Below are 21,450 nucleotides of genomic sequence, written 5' to 3' on the forward strand. Positions count from 1 at the left end.
AAAATTTAGAATTATTCAGAAATAATAATACTAAAAGACATTCAGAATTTTTTTGCAATAAAATGCACGCTACCACGCATAGGCTGCCCTACATCGTGTAAATCTACGGGTTCCCACGTTTGTCAACCAGTGTGCTATAAATACTCAAGCGCTCTGAACACCTTGCTTAACCAGCAATGTATGGGAAGAAATAGTCACATATATGCCGCCAGTTCACTACAGAATGCAGGCATTCTTATACCAGCGCCTACAAAACAACCGTAAAGAAACAGACGAACAGGTTATAGGTAGCGCCACCAATGGTGAGCGGTTGAACGAGAGCGGGGACACGCGCTCCCATAGGAACCCCGCTATCTGAACAGGTCAGGAGTGTAGTAGGTCATGCTTTCACGTACAGCAAGTGCAAACTATGGCCGCAAATGAGTCACCATTACTTAAGGTGGCGCTGTATACTACCCACTTTGGTCGTTTTCTTACTGTGTTTCTTACAATACTTTGTACGTCCAGTAACACAAAATGGCCATGACGTCAGAGAAAACGTCATATTTGAGGGCAGCCGACGGCCAATCAGATGTGACCTTCTACTTTGGTTACGCACGCCCTCCCTCCGTGTGATCTCCAACGCGTGCTCGCGGCGAGACGCGAAACGCGAGCGGCCAACGCCACCCGCTCGCCGCTTTCTTGTCAGCACATCCTTCGCCAGCTGCAGCGGCAGCACTGCTTCACTCGGGAGCTCAGCGGCGAAGGTGCATTCCAGGCTTGCGATCCTCGTTTGTGGCGGGACTTCAAATGGTGCCGCGGCTTCACTAACTCGGATATAGGGTGCCTCTCGCACGCGAGCGCGCGCGTGTGTGCATCTCGGACGGCATGGCGGTGTTCAGCAAGTACGCCGAACTGTTGGACTACCACTTGCCCTACAACTGCTACGAGATCGGCCACACCTGGACTCCGTCCTGCGTCGACGCATCCGTCTACGTTGGACTGCACGCGTTCAGGGAGTCGCTCAAGATCTACCTTCCATTGTACGCGGTGAGTCAATGACCTGAGAAAAAAAGAAAGACCGGCACACCCTTGTTCCGGGGCCGATACTGTGGGTCGGTAGGTCGACCGCCGGCGGATCGGTACTGACCCCACATTATAGCATTTTGCACGTGCGCACGGATGCGTTGTTTATGGAATGGGATGGGTAATAGTGAATTGTGTTCGAAAGCAGGGGGGGGGGGGGTCCTGCATAACTGTAGGCGTGTCGTTGAAATATGGAACGAGCATGAGTTATGTGTATGTGCACCACGCAATTTTTCCGGGGAAAAAAGATAAGGAGCGAGAACGTGGTCCACTGAAATCCTGCGGCCGAGCGCTCATTATTCTCTCTCTTCCTATTTTCTCACGTACTCGCACGTTATCTTCATTGCGGTTCCCGCGGCTAGTGCGACTCATTTCTTTCTTTGCCTGTTTTATACGTCAAGCTTTGGGTCGCAACTTCCTCTGTGATTTGATTTTACCATGACCTGACAGGCAGTTGAATGGAGTGTGGTTTTTCAACGTCTTGTATCTCTATAGTCGTACAGATAAAAGAAAAAGTGCAAAAAAAATCGCTCCTAATTACCCTTTGTGGTTGCCTAACGTCTACGGTGCTGCAAAGTTGTTAGCTCTAGGGCGTCAACGACGTGCGAATTTTGTACTGACGATGTCACCTGTAATGTGAGATGAGTAACCACAGCCAGCTTTCCAGCACATTCAATAACAATAAGAAAAAAAATTCCGAGCCTCTAACTACGGCGTGCCACATAATTTAATCCTAATTGGGTTTATTAGCATATAAACGCCCACCAGCTGTTTAAATCGTAATTACAGGCGCGCTTTTCTGAACAGAATGGGCATTACCAATAAGCCACCATACTTTGCAAAATTTGTCAAACGTCGTTTCCGTGCAGTACCACGGTCCAGCGGCCGTGGCAGTTCACTGTTCTTTGGCTTTTTTTTTATTCATATAGTAGCGTGGTGATTGTAGACCAGAGATTTACCCCTGATTTCCCACGCGCAGCAGTACTCTGTGGTCTGCGTTCCACTTCTTTAACATAAGATCAAGAAAGAGGGAAACCCGGATGTTGAAGCACTAATCATCTGCGCAGCGAAAGGAAAGTAAATAAAGAAAAGGCGTTGGCGCAAACTATATTTCGCTTTTCACGGCAATGCGCGCAGCATCGTCAAGGTTGCCCCTTTATCGTTAGCGTACTCACGCAAAGCAAGCTTTTTAGCGACGTGGGCTTCACAAAAATAATCGCACGCGACGACGCATTTTCTGTTGTGTCCTAAAAAAAACACGTTTTTCTTAAAAGCCCCTACCGTTTGAAAGGAAACTGTTTAGCGGTTGACAAATCAAGGCGGCGGCCGTGGCCGCACAAGGTTCCACATCGGTTAGCTTACAGCGGTGGTATACGAACAGTTCATAGCGCTCGCATAAGACGCTGACAATGCAGCGCACTCGTAATGCCTCAGCTTGCGTCGCAGTGAGAGTCGTCTCCCTTCTTGTGACAAAGAAAGGCTCGCAAATAGAATAAGGAGCCATCGAGCAGGCGTCAATGCCACATCTTCGTCCGGTCATGTCCGCGCTTATCAACTTCTCGCGTTACGAACGTCCTCGCCGAAAGCACGTGCGAGTATAGTGCCTTCAATTGAAATAATGGTCATTGCTTACTTATCACGCCCGACCTTTACAGCTGAAGTATACTATTTGAATAAACGGAAATTATAACGCTGATATTGATATTTTTTTGCGCAGTCCCGTAAAATAGATTTGAATATAACGCTACCCAATGCTCGAGAAATGTTCATGTAATTCATTCATTTATTAACACTGTCGGCTCTAAAGGAGGTCAGCACGGATATGAAGGTACAAGTATTCATCAGGCAAAGTTTTGTAAGAAAATATGTTTTTTATGGAATTGTTTCGAAGAGCAGTTCAAAATGTACAGAAACGACACGCAATACAGGCACAAATTTAGACCGGGATAAAAAGTTTTTTCTTATTTAACTTCGTATTGAGTAACACGACTACGTTTTTGTCAACCGCCTGACTACGTGCTCTTAAATTTCTTGCGCTTAGAACGCTCACATAAACTGCTGCTTCTCGATAGTTATAGCGCGAGAAAACAAAACGACGCCACACAGAGAAGGACACGAGTTTGTTCTCGCGCTATAACTATCGTCACGCCATACCAACTAGCCCAAGCTGCCGGACTTCTATGCTGCTTCACATTTCATATCGCGAACAAAGAAAGAAAGTGTCTATGGCGGTGGTTGAATAAGGAATGTTGCCATAACGCGCCAAAGATTCAGTCTTCCTTTTCAGCGTTACTACAAAATAAATATATATGCCAGTTTGCGTGCCAAGACCACGTTGTGATTACGAGGTATACAGTGGATGACTCCTCAAATTTCGACCATCTAGTGTTCTTCACCGGGCATCACCCAGTAAACGGACCTTTGCCATTTCGCCGTTACCGAAATGTGAACGGGGCGGCCGGGATTGAACCGGTGACTGTCGTGTCCACTTATCGACCGTGGCGGACCGCAGTATTAAATCATGCCACTTAATCATCAGTAAGATAAGATAAAGATGAGAGTAATACGATGTGTTCATCATTATGTCAATTAAAACAACGATGTTCATCATTCTGCGAATTAAAACAACTCTCTTGTGTGTCCGCGCACGTAAACGTTGCTGAGGAACGTAACTGTTGCCCTCACAAAGGATAAATTCTCTTGTCGAAACCATGTGGTTAGGAAACATTCCTTGTTCGAGCTTCGTGTTGATCACCTGAGCATCCGCCTCTAATTTCTTTCAATTTGCACCCAACCTATTTCACGTCGCTACCTTTTTTTCTTTCTTAACATCGATATTCCCCAAGGTAACATTTCTTCAGTATCTTTTTCTCTTCTTTTTAGTTTTTGTGCAATATTTTTTACGACAGGCTGAATATAATATCGCTTCCGTTGAAATTACGTTACATCTGAACACCGGACGAGATAATCTGCGTCGTGGCGCTATCACTCAAGGGTACATTTTTATCACCGACAAGCTTCCGCGTTCACGAATTTTCAGCGTAACGAACCTTCAGCAGTAACTGCGCACGCACACACACACACATACATACACACACACAAAGAAAAGGCCGTTGTAACTAGTACTGCCCTACTTCTAATGAGCGAAGCCGGCGACCCTGTCCCAAGTCGGTCAAGTGGAAGGGCTGTGTTGACGTTCACTGCCACGGCTTTAGTGACGCGCCTGTGTTTCCTGTGCCCTCCTTACAGGCACGGTGCAACGCACGTAGCGGGGATTACGTAAGCTCCTTCGTGTGTAATAGCTGCGTTATCGTGATGCACTCGTGTATACATGCCACGCGAAAGAGTCAGCGCGCAAGCAGGCCGCTCGTGTATCTGCAATTATAATGGCTTCGCGAAGAACGAGCATGAAAAAAAAAAAATGGTGTTGCCCGGAGTTCTCGGTGTTGCGTAACGAATACGTGCTCATATCTCCACCGAAAGTGTGATCGCTTATACTATTACACGCTTCCGCTGCGGTTGCGTTGGTCACGTGTCCCGGCGCTTTCGATCGCACGAAATGCTATCCGAAGGTGCTTCGCGCAGTTCGGTGCATAAGACGGTTCCGGACGCTTGTGTCTGGTGTACGCCCCTTTTGACTCCCTGAGCGCATTCCGTGGTGCATAACCCTCTGTTGCATATACTCTGATATGTATTCTTCTTATGTGATTCTTTAAGGGAAAAGAAAAGTGAGCCTCGTAACTGTCTGCGTCAGAATACGACACCTCAACAGTAGCTGTCGAGGGATGGGGTTAAGGAGGGATTAATAGAATAGGATTAAAAGTTATGTATATAAACCATGATGTACGGCCCCTTTGTTATACATAGGTCCCTCTGGCGTTGATTGTATAAGCGCTTTGATGCCTGTCCAACGTGCTTATGTATATGTCAGTTGCTGATCAATGTAGAATAGAGCGGAAATGAGAAGTCTGGCCTGTTCGAGATTGCCGTCAAAATACTGAACGAGCTTAGCCCCCCTCCCCCCCCCCGCGCAACCCTTTCTAGGTAAAGGTTTGGTCCCGAGCAATAAACCGGAGGGTATCCTCGCTTGAAAAACATGTTTTGTGACAAGGGAAAAAAAGACGCTCTTCAAATGTTCCGACAGTTGCTGCAAGATTCTGGAGCGCAAGAAAGGTTGAAAACGAAAAAAAAAGAAGTTGAGAAAAGTGAGGAGGCGTGGGGTGGGGAACTTGTTCGGTGTTTCGCCTTAGTCCATGACACAACCGAATGCCACGGTGGAATATTTTTTTCCCTTAAAAACGGTGACCTTGACAGCAGAAAGCGAGCGTGCCTCGACACTTCTTCAGGGCCCCGCACCTTGCCTTCTTAGAAGCCTTCTTTGACCTATGTTTTTTGTACTATTTTTTTTCTTCGGTAGCCTTTTTGTGTCGTCGTCAAAAGTCACCCAAACACGCATTGCTGTTTCCACCGACTGTTGCCTTGGCGACCACTGCTTGGCTATAACTACATTTCATATAACTTCATTCCATTGTTGTTCTTTTATTATATCTTTTCTACGCTCTTTTTTATGTTTTTCTGTGCAAAGGGTTGCCGTGGCCAATATATAGTTTCTGGCTGCCATAAGTAACCAAACAAGCGTGTTCTCGAACCTCGTCTCATTGCTGTCCTTCGCGAACATATCCAACGGGCGGTACCATTTAATTCTGTGCGTGTGGCTGTCTCGGTGCAATACGATATTAAATGCGCAGACGAGGGCGGGAATTTTAAATGCATTTACGTACTCGCAAATCTGGCGTCGGCGGTGTCGCGTCTACACCCCCACAGCGCATGCTCGCATCTCGTGCCACAAGCTCGCGTCTCGGGCCAACTGTCGGCCTTCTATTTTGTCCAGGCTAACATTCCGTTCTGCCGTCCGCTTTTATCGATGGGTGTTTCTCTTCTGCTGCGGCTTTTTATTTTGTTTGTCTTTGCACGGCCGGTCTAGAAGCGCCATGGTTCAGACTGCCCATGGTTCTGGTCAACAGCCTTTTTATCGATTTTTTTTTCTGTTGTTCACCAATGTTTTGGTTTCTACATCTGCTGTAGACGCCTTGCGGTGGTTTATTACAGACGGAGGGACAATGTGTGGTGCTAAGTGGCCTCGCCCCTTCGCCAAAAGAAGAGGGAGAGAGATAAATTTATTTGACTCCTTTTTTTAAGAGTTGTGGCTTGCCACGTGTATCATTCTCTTTGAAGAGTCACGCCAACTGCATTTGGGAGTTCATTATACTCCCTTTTGAGGTTCGTGTGGCCCACAAGAGTTAGCAGGTCAGGACTACCCAAATGTTGTCACACATACTATTTTTTTTCTTGAAGTGTAATAATGTCGTTGTTTCTGGGCCTAAAACCCCAGCGGTTGCTATCTATGTCGTGCGCTTTCCTTGGGTTATCACTGGCAGTCACAGCCAACTGCGTGTGCGCTTTCAGCGTGAGATCGCATTTTTCATAGGAAGTGGCGAGTGCCGAGGTTTAAAGAAGGAAAAACACGTGAGCAAGCCAGATGACGATTATTTATCCGGGCAGAAATATACTCCCCAAATACTTGATTTTTTTTCTTAATATGTCTCTATTGAAGGAAAAGCACAGAATACATGTTATATCTAGGCACTGCAGAGATGTCCCACCAGCCAAACTTGGCAATGTGGTATTTATCCGGTTGTATGTGTGTTGGGGAGGGGGATATTTTTCACGTCATTAGCGCTGTAGATACGCAAGTTTATTCTCTGTCACGCAATCGGGGAATTAGTCAGGCAGAGCATCGCAAAATATGGAACAGTTAAACAGACGGGACGCAACGCTGACAATAGTGTTCTTTTTTTTCATTGAAGACAACATATAACGTCAGTAGGACAGTGAAAAAATTGAGTGTGGGGGGCACAAACGCTCCCGCGTCATTGGACCGGCGCCGAAATTGTCAATTTCAATAACGGTCAGCAGTTTACACCATGCAGTGAAAAGCGCTTTTCATGAGATGGCAGCCGAAGGCGAGAAAACAACGCAGTTGGCGCCCATTTTCGATGTTCTCTAGTCTATATATGCTTTGCCTCGTCGATTTAAAGAAAGAAACTGTTGATTGTGAGTGTTATGTCTACTGTGTGCGTTTCACGGCCTCGAATTTCGCGCCGTTATGCTACAATTTTTTTTAATGTACCAAGCCCACCTGAGAATAAGAACTCTTGTGGGGTATCAGATGGCCTATTAAAAATCGTGCTTCTGCAGTACCTTCAACTGGCCGGTTATGTGCGACTGGCTCGCAGGTTACGCAAGGTCGGACGGCCATCCGTAGTGGAGGGGGGTGGGGGGGCTCTGACTTTTTGTACTTATACTCCTGCGTCTCTCTGTTACGCAACCCTCCGCCGCAATGAACTGCCCTCGAGCTTCACGTTGACACGCAATGCCGTGAAAGGAGGGAGGCAGACAGAGAGGAAGTGCCACCAGTCAACGCGACGCCTTGGACCCAACGTGTCGAGAGGGCAGTAGCACCACGTCCCCGGAAGGGGTCATTGGGTCTTCAAGAGGTATGCGCGGGCTTCCATGCTTCCATTTGCATAGAGGCAAGATGCAGGCGACTAGTTAGGTTTATGCACACCAGCCGAGCAAATGCACGTTGAAGTCGGGGAAAATTGATCCGGACCACTGTGTTGCTTTACCACGTTTTCCATTAATTAATTATCGATTTGCTCTTGGCCAGATGGGATTATTCTGGTTTAGGGTGATAGATTGCTAAACAGCAAGTTTACTGAAAAAAAAAACGTGCTGCTTTAGAGTGGCTCTGTTTGCTAAACTCCCAAGCATCCACAATGCGCAGCTGGCGTGCACTGATTTGATTTTCCATACAGCGCGTATCTGCAGGGCCAGACGATAGTTAAAGCGCGAGAACGGAACGACGACACAGAGACAAGAACACCAGTGCTAACTTCCAACTGGTTGGAAGTTAGCGTTCGTGTCCTTCGTGTCCATCTTGTGCCGTTGTCAGACGTGTCCATCTTGTCTCTGTGTCGTCGTTCTGTTCTCGCGCCATAACTATCATGTCATACCAACCGGCCCAAGCTGCCACACTTCTAAAATTCAGGGCCAGAACCAGGTTGTTGAAAGGAGGCAGAGACGGGAGGAAAAGTAAAAAAAAATATATTCCTTGTTTCCTTGAGCTGTTCACTTTCTGTGGAAGAATTCGCAATTCCAGAAACCCTATGGCTTGGACCGTCTCCTCTGCTCGTGCTACGCGACCGTCCAGGCCGTCGCTGCTGGTCAGAGGAAATCTTCACCCCCTTGAGAGGGTGGTTTAGAAATGGATTGAGTTTGGGATGCTCGTCTCCGGCTTCCACGAGGTCACCCTTGTTCGGAGCAGTCCTGTACAGCTTGTGAGGCTGTTTGTGTGTCACACCGTGCACACTCCTGGACCGTGACAAAAGGTGTAGGCGTCCAAACACGGACGCAGGAGACCAGAACACGGAACTTCTCTTATGCCCTCGTGCGCATCATCTTTTTTTTTTATCACGCATCTGTACTAACTCCTCACTTTCGGTCGTTTCAAAACTCCTGGAACATCTGGGGAAGAATGTCTTGCAGTGGGTACGCGTTTACGACTACTACGTGCAGTACAGATTCTGTTCATGATTATTCCGTGTACACAGGTCTGTCTGCAGGCGGCATTCCTTCCAGTTTACTCAACTGCTCCCTGCTTGCCCTCGTTTTTGTGCTGTAAAGGGTACATCCTGTTTGAGAGGGAAAAAAGGCGGGGGGGGGGGGGGGGTTGTCTCCCTGTATGTGAGCTTGCACGCGTTTTTCAGTCCGACTGGACAAAGCCCACTACGTTGGTAGAAGGCTCTACCGAAAGTCCAGAGTTAGCAACAGCTTTATCTGCCAAAGCAAAAAACAGAGAAAAAACAACCCGCGACTTCCCTGAACTTGAAACCCAAGGAGATCAACGTGTACCCCTTTTGACCTCTTCCCCGCGACTCTGACTAAAAAAAAAAAAAGACGCGGTTGGTCGTATCAATAAATTCGTATTTCACGATACCGAAAACGCCACGCTATCATTGAGAGGAGGCTTGATAAGCGAAAAAACACTCAGAAAAAAATTAACGTCAAATATTTTGATGGCGTGCACTAAGACCTAAATGGTGTATAATTGGTGCAAATCAAGTACACCGTCTTTTGACAGGGTCAGATGCTTAACATACCAAGTTTCAGGAAATTTCACTGAACCAATGTGGCCGATATGCGAAAAGATACTTTGAAATATCCGTGACGTCATCATCGCAGATTTCGGCGGGATATAAGTGTGATACATCAGACATGGATTACTTCTGATACTTCTGGTTTCGTCGTCTATTAATCAACCTATGATGATGAACTCAACGACACTAGATTTTTCAGTGTATAACTTCTCAGTCTAAACTAACTTTAGTGTCCCTTTAACGTCCTCGCTATACTCGATCGTGTCCATTTTGTCGCAATGTACTTATTTTTGGAACCATTTCAAAAATCGTTGTTGTGTACATATTTTTTTTTCGTAGAGACGACGCTAGCACACTTTTTCACGTCCGCTCACATCGTGCGCCATGGGGAATGTCGCAGAAACCTGGTCTAGAGCTCGAGGGTTCGATTCTCGACTGCGACGGCAGCAGTTCAGTGAAAATGCAGTACAAAAACGTTGAATGTGCTTACATCTGGCCACTTACTTAATAACTTTATAGGTGGTCAAAATTAATCCGTAGTCGGCGTGCCTCACATTTAAGTTGCGCGTCATAAGATAATTGTGAATTCATTAGTGCAAATTATTCTATTTTTTGGAAGATAAGACGGAACGTTGTGTGCGCCGAGGTAAAAAAAATGACGTATTGTACAGGCTGAGAGACGAGCCAGTTGTTGTTTTTTTAGCAAAAGCAAAAAACAAGTTTGAACGTTGATTTTATGTTTGTGTTTCAATTGGTTCATCTTTATCCCGTTGTGCCCGCGATGACTACTGTACATTAATTACGAACTAGCGCAGATTATCGTTCGTCGCTTTTGTCTGGAAGACCACTTACCGCAGAAGTGTCTTTCGCATTGGGCGTTCCTGTATTATAGACAGGTTCCTACGGTAGTAATCAACGTGCAGAGGAGACAAAATTTAAAAAAAAAGAGATGGCAAAGAGAGGCTTTTGAGGAGCTAACTTGGAACGGTCTTTCAACAAACACCACGCCGCGAAACTCAAGGAGCGGAAACTGCGCAGAACATAGCCTTTTGCCACGGTTTGCATAACACGCATAAAGGATTCTGCAAATGGCAAAGAGACGGCTACGCACGATGACGACGCTTTTCGTCTTTCTGGTCTTCTTTTCTCCACGAAGTCGGGCACGAAACCTGTTCTGCGCACATTGCGTGTTCGTGTGCGTGCCGACGATTCTGACGCGTGCACGAGTGGCCGGCTTGTCCATCATCCTAGCGGAACACGGGTGCTCTACAGACGTGCATGGGTACGTGGCTCGACACCTACTGCAGATCTGCGCGGTGTCCGGAAGGGATCCTTCGTCCAAATCGAGCGGAGTTCAGTCGTGCACGTCTGTCCTGAACGCGGAAAACGTAGCCCCCTTGTCTGAAGTCCCGGTTTACCACTGCATCGGCAAGACACCCCGGCGAGTCGTGTGCATATGCGAGTCGAAGTCTCGCAACCTCGTCAGGTCCGGCACACCGAGTCACCAGGTCAACAGCCCATCACGAAACACCTCCCCCCTCCCCGCTTTTTTTTTTCTTTCTTTTAGAACACTGTGGGAATCGTCTATAGCATTGAGAGAAAAGTTTTTTGTGCAAGTAACGCAAGGCGTGTAGCTTTCCTATTTTACGGAAGCTTTTCTAAGTGAAAAAAAAAAATGTTTGATGCACACTGAAGACGAGGCCGTATACTAACTATAGCTGAACTCGCCATCTTGTTTCAATATGCTTGTCTTTGCTTTGCTATTGAGGTATACACACAGAATCTAATGACTGCGAAATTAGAGCTTCGGGTCTGTTGCACTAACTGCGGTTTGTTAACGTTCCTAACGAAACTGCGAATAATGCTCGTTCGAGTTTTTGTGCCTCCCGCGGCGCGCAGTCATATATAAAGTCCACTTATCGAAACCTCGACTTGAGCACACATCTCCTGTTCACGGATTGTTTTTTTTTTTTTTCATTTAGCAGGAAGGTTGTCGCGCTGCTATAAGTCCAGGCAGCGTGTTCAATTTCCATCTACGGCGGTCGCATTTAGTTTAAGGCAAAAGGCAAGAGCACTGGTGCAGTGGTGCAGCCAAGGGGAGCGTTCAAACTTCCCTCGAAATTTTTCAATTTTGCTTGTATGTATATACACGTACACATAAAAATGCACCTACGGACATAAAGATTAGTTAACCCCCCCCCCCCCCGGAAAATTTCTGGCTACGGCCCTGCAATGGTGCAATTAGAATGAAGTGCTTCGTGAAAGAACTACAGGTGCTAGAACTTAATCCACAGTCCTCTGTCAAGGCTTGCCTCGTAATGACATCACTGTTTTGGCTCGTAAGACAACGTAACTTTTGTTTATTTTTTGCACTATCTATCGCTTCTGTGGGTTCTTTTTGCGAAATCATTTTTGCATTTAACTGGGGATAAGAGAGGTGCCGGTTCCGCCTAAGGCTATTAAGCGCCCCTTTGTTTTGTTGTTAATAAATTTAATAAAACTGCGTTGCTTTTTCTGTCGTGCAGCAAATTGATATTATCACGGGTATAGAAAGGTACATCAGGCACGGGTGCAGAAACGACGCAGACAGAATGAAGACGACGATGTTGTTGTGGGACTGTGTCTGAACTGCCCTCTTGTCCTGTTAAAGACCGATTGCTCGAAGCAACAACAGACGAGAAATGAACACGAGATGGGCTCTCACTTTAGCAACTGAGGGGTTATTGTCAGACACACATATTTAGTGGAAACACTAAAACACACCTCGTTAAGATTACAGATCGGCCGTTAAAAACAAAAGGAATGCCTCGCCACGCATGAGTCAGCACAATTGCAAATTAAAAAAAAATATTTCAGTGATTTCCCGCGTGGTCCTGTCTTTGCTTTGACAGCACTTCAGTTTCATCCAGCAAAAACTGTGCTCAGATTTGGGTGGACGTTAAAGAACCCCAGGCGGTCTAAACTTCCAGAGCCCTCCACTACGGCGTCTCTCATAATCATATGGTGGTTTTGGGACGTTAAACCCCATATATTAACCAAATTAAGCCTGTCCCGAAAAATCTTCGTCGCGATGCCAGCCAGTGCTTCGTCCGCGTTCGCGTGAAGCACCATCCCCTGGTGAAGAGAAATTAAGAAAGAAAGAAAGAAAGAAAGAAAGAAAGAAAGAAAGAAAGAAAGAAAGAAAGAAAGAAATGAAAGGGGGCTGAGTGGAGCTTAAGACGTAAACTCCTGAATCGTGCGCGCCGCGCAAGCAAACGTGCGTCTGTGTGCCCTGCACAAACATGCGAGCGGGATGTCTGTCAGCCGCTTGGCTTCGTTCGTCGAACTTGCACATTCTATTCCTCGACTTCGCTCTCCGGGAGGACGACAGCGGAGCGGCGTGACCTCGTCTCGAATGAATGGTTGACACGTTTCTTCTCCTGTTTGGCTTTTGCCTCACGGCCGCGAGCTGACGCGTCAGGTCTACATGCTCTTGCCGAATGCCGTCGGGCCGAATGAACGAGGCAGCCGCCAACGTGCTGGAAGAGGACGCGTTCACGTTGGTCGGGGTTGACCTGGGACAGCGCGCTGCACGGACCTCGTACCTCTTGCTTCTTCTTCTGGTCTAGTTGGCGATGACGACACGCCTACTCTCCGAGGGCACCGGGCCGAGAGGCGAACGGTCGAGGGGGCTCCCCGGACTGTATTGTATATGGGCGGTGTGTGTACTACGGGTGCGTGGGGCTTGTGAAGCGTTTATACGGGTACGCGCGACCGTTCGTGATTGACGACTTTTTTTATAACCACTGTGGTCAGCTGACTCGGTCGTCAGCTCTGCAGTTGGGATTCAGTGTAGAGTCGGGAGTTGGAACTCGGTCTGAAGTGATTCGTGTCCCGTCAGGCATGTGATGTTTCTCCACAAAGTTGAGGGGGCTTTAGTTGAGCCAAGTGATGCTTCGCAGCTCCCGCTCCCTCCCAGCTTCCGGTTGGTCGGTTTCTGAAGAAAATAATATTTTGCAATTAACGCAAAATTGAAAATGAAGCGATGACCTTCTCACGGCGGCCTTCCATTGGTTCTTTGAATGTTACGTTCTAACTCAATTATCGTCAACAAGTTGGGAGGAAGCGCTACGCAAAGAAAGGGTGTTTCAGCTCCGCTGACGTGTAATCTGCCGAGGGGCAAAGCATGCAGGGTGCGCCGTTGTTTCCCACAGCAAAATGTTTACTATTTACTGCTTTACTCGCCACCGATCCACGAACGGACCATCACTTTGCAGACATGTTTCAATAAGTGGTTTTTCAAATGGATGGCTTTACCGCAAAGATACACGTTTATGTCTGTGGTTTTAAATCAGAAACTTGAACGCCTTGGCAAATATCGTCGGGGATTCCAACACCACTGCTCAGCCGAACGTGACGTCTTAGGCAGTAACGGTGAACATTTAACGCGTAGTATGCATAAGTATATACGGACCGGTAGCGAGTTGAGGGATTTACAAATTTTCGCGGCGCATGCCTGTTATTGATGGACTGTGACGATGGCATGGCATGACGACAAGCCGAGACCCTATAAGGCGCTTCGCCCCTAAAACATATATGGCCAGGAATCCGCACTATAAACAATGGCGGGGCAGGCTCAACTGAATGAAGGTGTGGGTAGACTTGACGCCCTTCCTCCCACCTTTAGGGGGCTGCCCCTCACGCAACAGTCATTGTGCACAGCTGTACGCCTTCAGGGCTCCGTCTCACTAGGTGGATCTGTTAAAGACACACGACAGCATGCATCGCCTTCGATAGAAATAATCGAATATGTTGATTAACGTTAACCGGGACATTCTATAGTAACACATAGCCTAGCGATGGAACAGGAGTTCTTCGCAAACGACGAATATTCGAGCGTGTTTCTGTTCCGGGCGACCTGGATTGTCAACGCTGCGGGCCCACCGGAAGCCGGGGCTGCCGGCGCGTTGCTTGGAAGACGCCGTTTCGGCCGGCGTCGCCTTCGCGGCAAAGAGGGTCACTACGTAATACTCCCGATTGTCGAGAGCGCCACGGGGTGGCGGCCGGCGGAAGGAAGAAAGCCGGTCGCGGCCTCTCGCACCGGTCGGCGGCGTGGTCCACATCCGAACAGCTGCTGCTATACAGAACCGGAAAAGAAATGCCGAAAGAGAGGGGGATCGTGTGGTGTGGGCAGAGAGCCCAAGAGAAAATAAAGAGAGAGAGAGAGAGAGACTCTTTGCCTGCGCATCTGGGTTAAGCGACTCGCTGCATGTTTGTGGCAGCCAGTCAGCGTGAGCTGACTGAGTTCGCTCACGAGATGGTATGCACGCCTGAGCGCTGATGACCGAGAATCACTTTCTCGGGCAAAACGCGTGCAGTGTCCGCAGCATTGTTGCCGTTGTTCCTGTTGTTGTTTGGCCCGACGCTGTGGAAGGACGGCGAAAGCGTTCACACAAAGCGATTGACGAAGAAGTTTGGTGGTGTGCCTGTTTTTCGATCGGCTCCGTCTTGCATCATCATCCCAGCTTCACTGCTGGACGATGGCAGCGGACGTAGTGCGCATCATTCCCTCTCGACTTATTCTGGAATAACTGTGCGGCCTGTGTTCGCTCCTTCATGCAAACTGCTGTCCTCTAGCCTCCAATTGTTATTTGCGCCAATTTCGTCTTGTTACACGGGCCAGTGCAAGAGGATGGGGGGGGGGGGGGGCAGTGCGCGGCCCGAGGGCCGCAACAGACCTATCTCCCCTCCATATTCACCTGCCCCCCTTGTCCATTCTCTCCCCCAAGAGCAAACAGTCTGAACACAATGTCTAAGCTCTTATGTTGTAGTCCGCAGTAGCCAACACTGATTATGCATCGTTTGGCCGAAGGAAGCCAATGTTAGTCAGTGCTGGTTATATGAAAGTAAAGGCTCTGGTGGAATTGGCCAGGAGTATTGGCGAAGCTAACGACGGCATTGTCTCCGTAAGAACGAATAGTAGGTTAGTTGCAGTTACGGGAAGCTATTAGTACCGCCTTTCTAAAACGGTCGGACTGGAAAAGGGGTCAAATTTACGAGCATCTCAGGTTAACTGCTGTTGTTAAACGTTCGATTCTTCTTAACTCAACATAAATACATTTTGTGCGCCTTTTCTCGAACGCTAATTGACTGGGGTATCAACATACAGAATTGAATCGACTCAATCGGGCACGTCCCGTTACAGCATCAAATTAACGACATTCCACGTCATTGCACTAACGCGCTATGCAGGTCAAGTTCATCATCGGACATGTCGGCCGGGCACCTTTGTTTATGCGTGTACTCTGTGTTTGTACTCCGAAAGGTTGAATACAGAGACAGCGTCAGCCGTGCGGGGAGCCAGCGACAGGTCGCGTCAGGAGGGTCGGGCGGGGTCGGATCGGGTCACTGCGCCCCCAAAATATGTCTGCGCAAGGTCTGCTCTGACCGTGCGTGCGATGGTTGCTGGCTCGATCCGCTCGAGCGTGCAAAAGCGGCAACGCCACGTAGTGACAACGACGAAAGAATACCTTCCTGAGCGGTTGCGCGAATGCTCGAAAATTTTCGCACAACCAATCGAATAGCGTTCTACTTGATTCGGTAGTCGAATCGAACAGCGCCCATTTAAAGTACCGGATACTTTCCGAGTAGTTTTTGTGTAATTCAACAGCAACGACGAGGCATTCTCGAAGGAATGGGATGTGGGAAGAGCGGGGGCAAACTTTTCCTGTTTTCATCGTCAAATTACCCAGATGCATGCAGCACCTCTAAATACGGCACTATCCCTATTGAGACGATCCGTATGCGATGTCCAATAATTCCGTATGTTTCCGTAAGAATACATATGTTTCCTATATATTTTCCGTATATTTCCGTAAGTTTTTTACGGAAACATACGGAATTATTGGACGTCGCATACGGATCGTTTCAATAAAGGCATCGACGCCATGGATATTGATTATACAGGATGAATAAGTCTTTCCTTCTTCAGGAACGTTAATGAGGAACGTACCAAACCAAGTGTGTGAAAGAGCTGAAAGCATGGCGAACTCGTCGCTGTGTCCAGTGTTTGTTGCTGGACAGCTGACGAGAAGGTCGCAGGATTGAATCCCGGCCATGGCGACCGCATTTCGATGGAGGCATGCTATAAAGACTCATCAGCTTAGATTTAGGTGCACATTAAAGAACTTCGGGTGGTCGAAATGGCTGGACCCCTGCCATACGTCGTTCGTCATAATAATTTCATGGTTTCGGGGTGTAATACTCCACCACTTTTTTTTTAATGAAAACACATCGTTTAGTTGTAGGGTGCTCCAACAAATGAGGGATTCGCCTCTTCATGTGACAACAATAATTGGGACAACGACCCTGAATCGTCCTAATGAGACAGCTCGGCTTTGTTTTGCCCCGGAACTTGCATGCGTAGCGAATGAGCGGAAGGTGGATATAACTTCGCGAGTTTACGCCAGTAAGCGGAAGGACCAGCAGCCGCAGGTCGTAATTTGTTCTGTGCGAGTGCAGTTTTTTTTTAGGTTAATCTGTCTTGTAGTGTCATTTAACTATATTCACTCGATTTTGGCTCAGTGGTCCATAGTTTGTACGAAGTGCGAGATGAATGTACAAACATGTGAGACGGGCGAATAATGCACAAATGAACTTGCTGAAATAACGTGCCAAACAAATGTACTGAACTAATGTACCGACTAATTTACAAGTTAATGTACCAACATATATATATATATATATATATATATATATATATATATATATATATATATATATATATATATATATATATATATATATATATATATAATGTGTGTGTGTACTACACTGCCATATGTAATTAAAGAAAGTGAGTGGTGGGCTTGTCGATTGCTAGCTTAATGAAAATAAGTTTGTAAGCGCACACAAGGATGTGGCATAGAAAAAACAACAAAAACACACAAAAAACACCGGCGTTCATTCTATGGGCTGCATCGCACCCTAATACACGTAGATAAACCATGTTCTTTGCCGCCACGCGAGGGCCAACAGCAATTGCATTGTACGTTTGGAAATTTCGGTAGATCTTGGACATCTTCTTCTGTAAACCCATCTCGGCGAGCCAGGAGGTGGCTGGCACGCCGGACACAATGTGGGTCAGCGCTTGTGTGCCCCACTGGCGTCGTAAATTACGGGCTCAGATGCCGTAATCATGTGGATGTGAGACACGCATGCAACCTTTGTTTCCCCCCCTCTCTCTCTCTCTCTCTCTCTCTCTCTATATATATATATATATATATATATATATATATATATATATATATATATATATATATATATATATATATATATATATATATATATATATATATATATATATATATCCTAAAGAGACTGTCAGAGTGAAAGCTCAGTGTATAACAACGTATAAAACAACAATATCAACAGCAGTGTCCTACTTCCCGAGAAATTAAGGACGAGAACACATACGCTACGATAGGACATTCGCAGAATGATCCCGATTACGTCAGAGGTACCGCCTACAATTAACCACTAGTAATCGAACTAGCCTTACAATAAGGGTTCAGACTTACGAAAAAGGTTCAGCCTAAATTGAGGACGACGCAGCGAGCAATGGAAAGAAAAATGGTAGGTGTAACCTTAAGAGACAAGAAGAGAGCAGAGTGGATTAGAGGACAAACGGGGGTTAAGGATATCATAGTTGAAATCAAGAAGAAGAAATGGACATGAGCTGGTCATGTAGCGCGTAGACAGGATAACCGCTGGTCATTAAGGGTAACAAACTGGATTCCCATAGAAGGGAAGCGGGCTAGGGGGAGACAGAAGGTTAGGTGGGCAGATGAGATGAAGAAGTTTGCGGGTATAAATTGGCAGCAGCAAGCACAGGACCGACTTGACTGGCGGAACATGGGAGAGGCGTTTGTCCTGCAGTGAACGTAGTCAGGCTGATGATGATGAATCGAACTAGCTTCCTTAAATAAAGAACCTTCTGTGCATCGAGAGACGTAATAAGATGCTGCTTGTTCGTTCAGTAAAAAAAAAAGTCAACGTAGAAAATATGAACGAGGACTGTTTCCACGAAAGTTGAGGATCGAGGAATACAATTCAGCGCAAGAATAATCGCGGAAGCAAGCCGGAAGAAGGGAACAATGCTCAGAAAACGCGCACGTGTGTATACACCTTAGCCGGTTTTAGGAATCGCCACCTCAATTACGAGGCGCGCAGTTTTGAGCAAGAATAGAAGAGAGGAAAAAGATAAAACAAAAGGCAAGCTGAAATGTATAAAGAAAAAGGCATGATACAAGACGGACGAGTCCACCCGTACTACGCCAACCTGCAGCGGAAGCGCGCCGTATCCGCGTGCGAAAGACGCTTGAGCTTGCTGTGCTTATCTGCGCGCAAGTTCATGTGCAGGCAGTTGCCGTATTTCGCGCCATCCTGCTTTTTTTATTGAGGCTGTTTTTTTTTCTTCTTTCAGCTACAGTTACAGTCACGAAGAGAGAAAAGAAAGTACATACGTGTGAGAGACTGAGACTATATACAAATAGCGTGTGGGAGAGAGCGCAGTTGAGGCTGTTGATTGATTGATTGATTTGTGGAGTTTAACGTCCCAAAACCACCATATGATTATGAGAGACGCCGTAGTGGAGGGCTCCGGAAATTTCGACCACCTGGGGTTCTTTAACGTGCACCCAACGCAGTTGAGGCTGTGGAAAGAGAGACAGCGTAAAAAAGGTATACATCTCTGATTCGTAATAATATCCGGGGTTTCGTGCCCGTAGCCACGATGGGGCTATGAAAGGCGCGGTAGAGGAGGGCTCCCCAAATTTCGACCGTCTGGTTGTCTTGTGCACTGACACGGCGCAGTATACATTTCGTCTCCATCGAGACGGGCTACAAGCCGGCACCGTCTGCAGCCGACCCCCGCGGTCACTATACCAAAGGCGGGCACATTCTCTGATTCGCGTAAGAGTGCTGTGCTTTGCGAGATCAGTGAATAGCAAATATATGATCCACCGATCTCGACTCAGAGGGGACTCATCGGTAAATCGGGGAGCGTTGCAGCGTTTACACCCGTTGAGACGAGTGTTTCTGAGTATCCATTCGTGCATGTGTCAAACACCAAGCACACGCAGCAAGCGAAATCTCGGGGGCCTTGAACGTTGTACACGACCACTGTCAATTGAGGTTTACTGTGAATGCTGTTCTGTTCGTACCGCGCGCAGAGCCCTAATTCCTTCAATGAAATGAAGGCAGGTAAAAAAAAAAACACCTCAGATAGCGTTTTGTGTACAATGCACCGCAATTTGGCATCTGGTTGTGGCCTCTGCCTTGGACATATATATGTGCGCTGGTTATTGTTATTTTTTTTGGCATGCTTACTTGGCAGCTGGTAGAAACACGGTTTCCAGTATCTATTAAGTTTCGAAATCTGAAGGCATAAAAGGGGTGCTGATAAGCGTGAGACTTGATACAGCGTTTTTATATCATTTCCAAAGCCTTCTTCTTCAATGCATAGTGTTTTGTGGTATCAAAATGCGCGCACAAGTTTTCTTTGTGTATGCGAAGTGTAACGGTGAATGGCAGAACGGTTCTTGAATCCACCGTTCGAGGTCGGTTGCACGGCCAGGCCCGAAGACTTGCACGGATGAGGTGAAAACTGCTTGCTGATATTGTGTATAAAAAGCATTTTGTACGCCCTATGTGAACCATTCATACACCTTTTAGGGTGTATAAATATTTCGTAAAGGCGTTTAGTGCGTGCAATGGATATATGCTTATCTGACATGCATGCGTTCCTTCCTCGAAGCGCATGCTCAAGGCTATAGAAAAGAAAAATTCTTCTCGGAACATGACGTGTCTCCGGAGGCAACGTTTCGACAAACGGACTTCTTCAAGGCTGTAACGTTTTCTCTTAACCTGTACCGTATTGGATTGATCAGGGCTATGGCTGTTATTGGCTATAGTGTCACCGCAAGTGGCCAATGCATGAAGACCGTATCGTGTTCCCTTCTCACGACCGCTGTGAGTCTTTTGAATTCAGCATTCGCATGTATACCTCACCGTCGTGGCGTTGCACACCTTTAGCGTGGCATGTAGGTGGGCATGAAGTACCGCACACGCAGGTAGGCAGGTAAGCAGGAGACGTATGTAAAAGTAGTCTCTCTCACTCGGACACGATTTCTACGCACCAGTGCGCACAGAAATATATCGTGCACGGCAAAGCCTTTCCCCCGCAGCTTTTGCTCGCCCGTCTGCGCGTGTGTGTGCGTGCAAGGTTTCACTTTCTGTGACGGCGCTGCGCGCCGTACCATTCGGAAAGGCTTCCGCGTCAAAATGGGTTCCGCGCGTGCACGCCTGCTTGCACAAGCAGTCCGTGTTCTCTATCTAACGCCGGAATGGCTTTCGCACGGATGCGACGATCTCTTCACGCCTGCGCGCTTGTCTTCTTTTATTCATCTTGCTTTGTTTATAGTCTTTTACATTTCAGGGTTAGCCTAGGATGTAAATCACGCTGCCTTCAATATAACGAGAAAACGACGAGCGTGGTTTCCCACTTTCCACGAAGTACTTACTCACTATGTGTTTGCGAAGTGAATTGAACGATTGACGCGCGTGTTTAGCATATATATATGCAGTGCGGCTCTCTTCGAGGGCCTGAACGTCGGGCTTATCGCAATTTTATCGCTGAAAGTCTTTGAGGCGTGCTGCTGCTGTTACTGATGACGAACTGTCCCTTAAGTTATGGCGCTACACATAAACGCACGCATGAGGGAAAAAAAATGCCAGCAGCATACCGCGCTCACGTGTTCCACACAGAAATGTCGCGGACTGTATGAAGCGAGGTCGAGCTCACGATTCATCGTAGAAGAATTCATATAGGGCGCGCAAACACGGAGACAAACTAAAAAAAAAAATAGAGAATGCATATGCCGTGTCGTTCGTTGTATCTTCTACGATGAGTCTCTGGTCGTTACAAACCGATGTTCACGGTTTCACTGAATTTCATATTGAGTATGGGCATGGAGTCATCTCCTTCGTTCATCTTTCCCTTTCAGTTCACGTGCTTCGCTCTTTCTAAAGCGAGCGGCTCGAAAAAAAAAAAATAGACATGACTGGCGAACTCCATACGAGTCTGGAAATGTTGGGCAGCGACGTAGGCATTCGAAGCTCGTTGTAT

General features: G+C 47.1%; 1 protein-coding gene across 1 annotated transcript in view; it reads left to right on the forward strand.

Moving 5' to 3' along the window:
• Window positions 1–730: 730 nt before the first annotated feature.
• Window positions 731–21,450, forward strand: part of LOC119174566 (transmembrane protein 135) — a 50,394-nt gene continuing 29,674 nt past the window's right edge. Inside the window, exon 1 of the mRNA XM_037425532.2 lies at window positions 731–1,029. Coding sequence (XP_037281429.2) covers window positions 868–1,029 — 162 coding nt within the window. The 5' untranslated portion in view covers window positions 731–867. The remainder of the gene's footprint in view (window positions 1,030–21,450) is intronic.

This window comes from Rhipicephalus microplus, chromosome 5 (assembly GCF_043290135.1).
Source record: "Rhipicephalus microplus isolate Deutch F79 chromosome 5, USDA_Rmic, whole genome shotgun sequence".
Lineage (NCBI taxonomy): Eukaryota > Metazoa > Arthropoda > Arachnida > Ixodida > Ixodidae > Rhipicephalus > Rhipicephalus microplus.